At 38.6% G+C, this 6866-nt stretch overlaps 1 protein-coding gene across 1 annotated transcript in view; it reads right to left on the bottom strand.

The window, feature by feature from the left end:
- DNAJC13 (DnaJ (Hsp40) homolog, subfamily C, member 13) overlaps window positions 1-3377 on the bottom strand; it is a 48833-nt gene extending 45456 nt beyond the window's left edge. Inside the window, exon 1 of the mRNA XM_009696836.1 lies at window positions 3300-3377. Within this exon, the coding sequence (XP_009695138.1) occupies window positions 3300-3367 (68 nt within the window). The 5' untranslated portion in view covers window positions 3368-3377. The remainder of the gene's footprint in view (window positions 1-3299) is intronic.
- Between the last annotated feature and the right edge of the window lie 3489 nt (window positions 3378-6866).

Genomic DNA, 6866 nt, shown 5'->3' with positions numbered 1-6866 from the left:
CAGGATAGGATCAACCAGATGGCTGACTAATCTGGATCCGTGCCATACTAGACATTGCATCAAGAAGCAGGTCGTTTCTTCCCTCTTTCTTCGCATTCTTGTGTCGCAGTCCCTTCTTCTCTCTCACTTGCCAGGTCTGCAGCACAAGCCATGATTTCTGTATAAGGTCAAACTTTGCATGGGCCTCAGATATTCAGAGCTGCTCCCTCATGTTATTTGACCTATCCTCTGTTCTCTCGTAATAGCAAGGAGAAGAGTATCTGTCCGACATAGTCAATCTCACTAACTTCATTCCACACCATCTTCCATTATTACTCAAACTGGTGCAAGTTCAAGTCATTACTGGTCCAGAGGAGTTTATCTAGGAATTAAAGCAGGTGCTTATTTCCTTCAAAGTTTATAAAAATCTGTAATATTGAAGCGACTTGCCACCTTAAAAATGTTTAATCTATTTGAAAAACCTATTTGTTTTTCCACAGTTGAATTTTCCTTATTTAAGATGCAGGTCAAGAGAAGTCATAGTAATGAAGTAGAACATTTGAAGTTACTCTGGCTGCCAGTAATTCCAGTACACTCAGTCCGCCAAAGAATGCTCCAGTTCTTAGATCGTAAGAAAATCTTTTTAACAAACCAACTGTTCCTTCTACTCTTGTTGCACAATTTAGGTAGGTATTGTGTCTTTTATATAGTTCACAAACAAGGCTTGTTTATGCTGTTTTAAAGAACTTAAACTTATCACAAGTAATAAAACGCTTTATTACTTCTTTAACATTTTGTTTACTCACTTAACATACTAAAGAGCTTCAGAGTGCTTTGGGGCAGAATCAGGATCTGCAACAATCACACGTAATGGAAGACCAGCTTCCAAACATTATAGCTCCTTCCTTTCTTTTCCTCCCCTCACACTCAAGCCAGCATTTCAAGATCTAGGAAGCATATTTATTATCCAGTATTCTTAATATGTGATGTGACAAGGAACACAAGACAGAACAGCAGATTTACCAAGTTACCATTTTCTTCATCTCTCCCTAGGCAAATTTGGAAGACCCAAGTCTTGTTGCATGAACAGAGGAGACTCAGAAGTCAGTTCTTGAGCACGGCCTACACATACTCTTGTTCAGAACTTCGGCTTTAAACACACAGAAAGGTATTTATACCTCCAGGCCTTGAAGGCTTTGCCATTAATTAGCTCTCAAACTATTTGGCAGTACAGTCTAATGCCAGGCTGTTTTGAGAAGAATTTGAAGCAAAAGTCCTCTTCCCAGTAAAAAGGCTATTGCCCATTCACTAGTTTCTTCAAGGCACTGTAGAAGTCAGAAGTTACACTTTTTTTTTAAATCAGGATGAACCCAGTAGATAAATTTTTATACTACCACACTCAAGAGAAAGACAGTGTTCATGAATTTTACAGAACTACAGACCAACACTGGATCATCAACATCTGTACTACTAGAAAACACTTCAACTGCCATGCACACAGCCCATATTCAAAGCAACAAATCATGTGAATACTCAAAGTGACTCCGGCTCATTTAGCACTACACATTAAGTTACTGCTTTTTTTTATGTTATCCATAGATTATACTGAGAATGTATAACTACAAACTCAGTGGACTTAAGTACTCAAATATAAGCTTACGCTGCAACACAACAAGGGGCAGCTACTCACTAAATACTCCTTCCCCCTTCGTTATGTGAAAAGTAAAGTGCCATTGAGCTTTTAAACTAAGCCTCTGTTTTAGACTTTAGACTTAGTCTGAAGTTCCATAAGACTTCACAGTTTATCAGAATGCTACTGTCAAAGTTCAAGATCATACTACTGTAACTTCAACAGCTTGCGTTCTGCAGGAACAAGCTCTGTAATGGAAGGCACTGGGCAACAGAAGCAATCTGAGTTCTATGGATTTAATTTTCACTGAGTGGCTCAAACAATGTGCACATACGCAAACGCAAAGGAACTTCAGAGGAAGAGATCAGATATTTTCTGTTGGGCAACAGAAAGATTAAGAGGGACAAACTGTTCTAACATTCTACCCCAACATAGTACCTTATTATTACTAAAGGAAACAGTTTATTCACCCACGCCCACACAAATTCACATGCATGGATCTTAACTCAGGTAAGATTCAATTTACACAAGGCTTGGCTAGAATTCTAATGAAGTAAAACTAATATTGAACTCTTTATTTCAAGTCAATCAAGAATCTGTCTTGGTAGCGGGAAGATTTTGCCCTCAGACAGCTGCTCAATCTAGTCTGGACTCTGAACTACCCAGGGCTTTAATTTTTCCTGACAAAAAGGCAGGGAGCTCTTTGATCAGACTCTGAAGCAATCTCATGGTTCTTCAAAGCACAATTGAGAAAGATCTGTGGCTGCCACTCCTTGCAATCCCATCCTCCTTTCCTTCCCAGCATTCCCAATCTTTGATAGGAAGAGTTCACGAAGTATCTATCAGCAGACAGCAAAAAAAAAAGCCAGTTTCAACTTACTGGTCAAATAGATTCAGACATCACCTCTGAGTATAATCATTAGAATAAAGCAGTACCCATGCTCCTGAGGTACAGACAAGGTAGCCTCTTTGTTCTGTTGATGTTTAGGAAGCAAGGAAAAAAATCCCCGTTTTACAGCACTACTATGCATGTGAGAAGGAACAATGGGTAAGGACACCAAAGAAAGTCCTATGAAGCTTTAAAAAGTATGCATAACAGCTGACTTCAAACACAGTATAATAGATACCAGTTATAACAACTTAATGCATACTTTTATTAGAAGTTCCCTAGCTTTTGTAGACAGAAGCATCACTGAAAATTCATTTTTAGATCCAAGACCCTGATTAGGGATGAAGTTTATTTCTAGTAACAGAAGTCTTCAAATAATCTCAGTCAGTAGTTTAACAGATAATCTATTACACAACATGTTATGTGTGGACTAGTGACCTTCATCTATTAAAGTATGTTAGACACTACTTCTCCAAGAACCTGTTCTGAGAAGAAGCATTTCCACTTTAAAACTAGTGCTATGTATTAGTGCTGAGTTCAAGAGACTCAGAAGCTGAGTAAGTCAGATGGTCCATTTCAGAGCTACGCTGAAGCGTGGCAACATGTGCAGAGGAAGGCTAAAATGCGATGTTTAAAATCCAAATTGGTTCTAGTGAAGATATGTTCGGTTCATAGACTGAGCAGCAGGAGCTTTTAGTCCAATTTTCATCCATCAATACAGGAACTATGCAGTTAAATCCAACAATGATGAGGAGAAATGTCACAAAACGTTAAAAAAAACCCAAACTTTAAACTACTTACTTTCCCCTCCATGAATGTTTTGTTGTGTAGAAACAAGCAAGATCTCTGTTTTCTCTAATTATATTCATTCTGTGCCAAGACCTGAAAACAAGAGAGACATCCTGTTAGAAATCATGATTTTCATTTAAAACCAAAGTTCACTAATCACCAATATGCTTCGAGAGAAAGACTGTTCTTAAACACTCAAGTCACTGCTTTGTCAATTCCACACAAAAAACATTCAGCATACTTATGTTCATCAAACAATGCAGGGACTAAGATGCACATGGAGTTGAATCAGTTTCCTCACTGACTTTGTTACACTAGTTACTCTTTAACGGTACCAGGTTACAGTAATTTATGCCCCATTATCTGCCATATCATTGCAATCACACTACTTTTGATGTACCTTTGCACATTCAGATTCAACTATATTCCATATCATCTCCAGAACACTTAACTCCTGAAACTTGTGCAATATCAGAATTATTTGAGTGCCCTGTGTCCGTAACTCCAGTTAAGTCAGATTCCTATTGTGATTTTTAAATAAACAGCAAGGAAAAATCTGGATCCATACAACAGTTTATCTCCCAGACTGAAATGGAATTTGAAGTTGAGAAACTTACTTATTAGCTAAAAGCTGACCAAGTACCCTTTCGGTGCTGTAAAAGTTTAAGCAATCCCACCACTAACATCCCGACATGCTTATTTCACACATGAATACCTATTTCCTAAATACGTGCAGGAATTTAGTGACGCTTGCCCACAACTGCTTGACTGGATCATTGCTTTAGGAGCTGCCAAGTTCTAAGGAATGCTTCTGAACACCAAATACTATCTTCCATGATGGAAACAGATGCATGCTGAGCACTTGGGAAATTAACTTCCCTTTTACTTCACTTTGCTGTTATTACATATAGAAGGCAGTAAGTGGACATACCCTCATCAAGTTACAAGAGGGAAGTTGTCACTCTCAGTTTACTGCTACAGCATTAGTTTTATTTCCGAATGTGTCAGGCTTCCCTGCTCTTGATTACAGACTGGTACTGCTCTCGGGTTCACACCATTAACGTGGTGGCATCCCCATCACACACTTAAGAAGCTAGTCTGCAAGACTTCATATTCACAGCTTGCCTGGGGCAATGCTAAAGTAATCCAGTCCCAGTCAGTACCCCAGTAAAAATTAGGCTACAACCCCAGTTATCTTTTCTACACTCAGCTAACTCTTGATTTGCAAAGGAATATTTCTCATTTTGAGATGGATGACCTGTAACATTAGCTCATTGCTAATTTCTACCTTCTACAACTTCAGGCTATTTTCTGCTACTGTCTTTGCTCAGAAAGTTCTGTACTCATGAACGTGAAGAATGGATAGCCTGACTGAAACGAACTTGAGAATTCCTTCCCTCAGGTGAAGGACCATCACAGTCACCACTACCTACCAAACAGAACTTGTGGTACTGCCTCTGGGGGGGAAAAAAAAAAAGCAGGATTTACGTATTTCAGTGACTCAATTTTTGAGTCAAATTTTCAGAGTTAATACCCCTTTGACTTGTGGCAAGTCAAATTCCCTAAATCTAGTTTTTGGAAACAAAGTTTCATGAGGGGTAAGATATTCAACAGCATTATTCCTGAAGTTCTCCATTTTGCCCCATTTAAGAACTATATTGTATTATTATTGCCATGGATAAGCATCAAAACAGTACACTCCGTTTGCCCAAGCCACACAGATCTTACCGTACAGTAGCACACTTTAGATCTGATAATTTTGTGTTTTGAAGTTACCTTTCAGAACAAAGTGCCAGATATGCAATCTTCATACCCTCCTTTTTAAGCCATTTTCTTGACATTGACTAATGTATTAGTCAAAATAAAATAAAAGGCTTATTACAAGACTAGCTCCACTAAGTATGGGATTATAAGATCTGTTTATCTGTAATTCCAGTTTCACCAATATCAGACTGCTTAGACCAGCTCCATTAAGTCTCCCAGACCTGAACACCACCTGCTCTGCAGTATTTAAAGTAAGACGTTCTCACACTTGCAATTATCTAGTCTTAATAAGACTGACCCCTTTATGAATTACCCGCAGCTTCCATTAATTTTAACACCAGCATCTAACTAGATTCAGGATACTGATACATGAAGTATTGTACATGCAGCGGAAGTGACAAATTCACTTAGACTGCTGCTTTGTTTAGATTAAACTATTAAAACCATTAAGCTTTGACGCTTTACTCACTGTGCTTCTGGACAGTGATTGTAACTCTCTCTCTCCCACTGAGAAGACTAGCACAGAGGCAATATATGCCAAAATCTAGGAACAATTAATTCTTGTACACATTTTCCTGTAGTTTAACAGAGAACAAGGCTAACAATAGCCTAGTGTTCTGAGCTGCTATGTTGAAGTCCAGCAATCATTTTTCCGTTGTCTTCGGTTCCACAGTAAGAGCAAGATGAAAAAATAGTTCATGCCAGAGAGAAAAATGTTTTAGAAGAAACCAAGAAATTATCGTTCTTCACTCCTTCTGGCAGAATCACTGTTGGAAGCACGCTTACTACACTATCTGCAGCGTGACACATTGTCATTTTAGTACCCAAGACAGTATAACCATTGACTTTGCAGAGCACATCAGGTTTTATTATCAATCAATTTTAGCTACATCGCCAGTGTAAGCTATAGCGTCCTGCTTATTTTGGAAGTCAATATGATATGACTAAGAGAACATTCTTATCTTTACCTCTTCTTCCTGTATTCAAGAGACCTTTAAGGAGTTGACTGACTTGACACAAAAATTGAGTTAAATTCTTTATTTCACTCATAAAAGCATCCAGGACAATAACGCCCCAATTGTAATGATCATCTTAGTGTCCTGTGGTACATAATAATAGAAAAATCACAACTTCAAAGGTCATTTCGAACATTTTGCAGCACAGCCGTTGGATATCCCATACTCACGGCTCTCAAAGGTGTAATACTAGAGAAACACCTAGTTCAGTTGTTCAATTTCCACTGCAGAGGCAACAAGTACTTTGAAAGCAGCAGTTTATAAACATGTTTCATCTGGATGAGATAGACAGAGCATGCTGAATGCAAAGCAGTCAGAAAAAAATCTGAGGTTCCTCCAGGCAAAAATATTGTCTATGACTCGCAACTTCTTTTGGGAGCCGAACTAAGGCACTCCCCCAATACCTGGATATTTTCATTAGCTTTTTCACAAGACAGAAGTTCAGCAACACTTTCCTACTGAGTTCTTGTAGTACTGTTAATAGCAGTGTGGAAAGAGTTGAAACCACGTTTTGGTGCACTGCATGTACCAGAAATAGCAACCCCTAAAATTAAAGGGCCTGAACTGCTGCCAGGACTCCCCCTGCCTCAGAGTTTAAGCTACACGAATAGGTATATTATACAAGCTGTGTTCAATGTGTGTACACTTTCCACTTTTCTGGGATTTCACATTCTTCAGATAAAACTACCACCTGGGAAAACAGAATCTATTTCAGGGAACAGAGACAAGTCAGTCTCAAACTAACACTTGTAGAGTTAGAAACAAAGCTGTGACCTTGCAGGCACCAAAGCAATAGGCA

This window comes from Cariama cristata, unplaced genomic scaffold, assembly GCF_000690535.1.
Source record: "Cariama cristata isolate BGI_N322 unplaced genomic scaffold, ASM69053v1 scaffold4023, whole genome shotgun sequence".
Lineage (NCBI taxonomy): Eukaryota > Metazoa > Chordata > Aves > Cariamiformes > Cariamidae > Cariama > Cariama cristata.
Note: the sequence above shows the minus strand (reverse complement) of the source record. Positions and strands in the feature narration are given on the sequence as shown.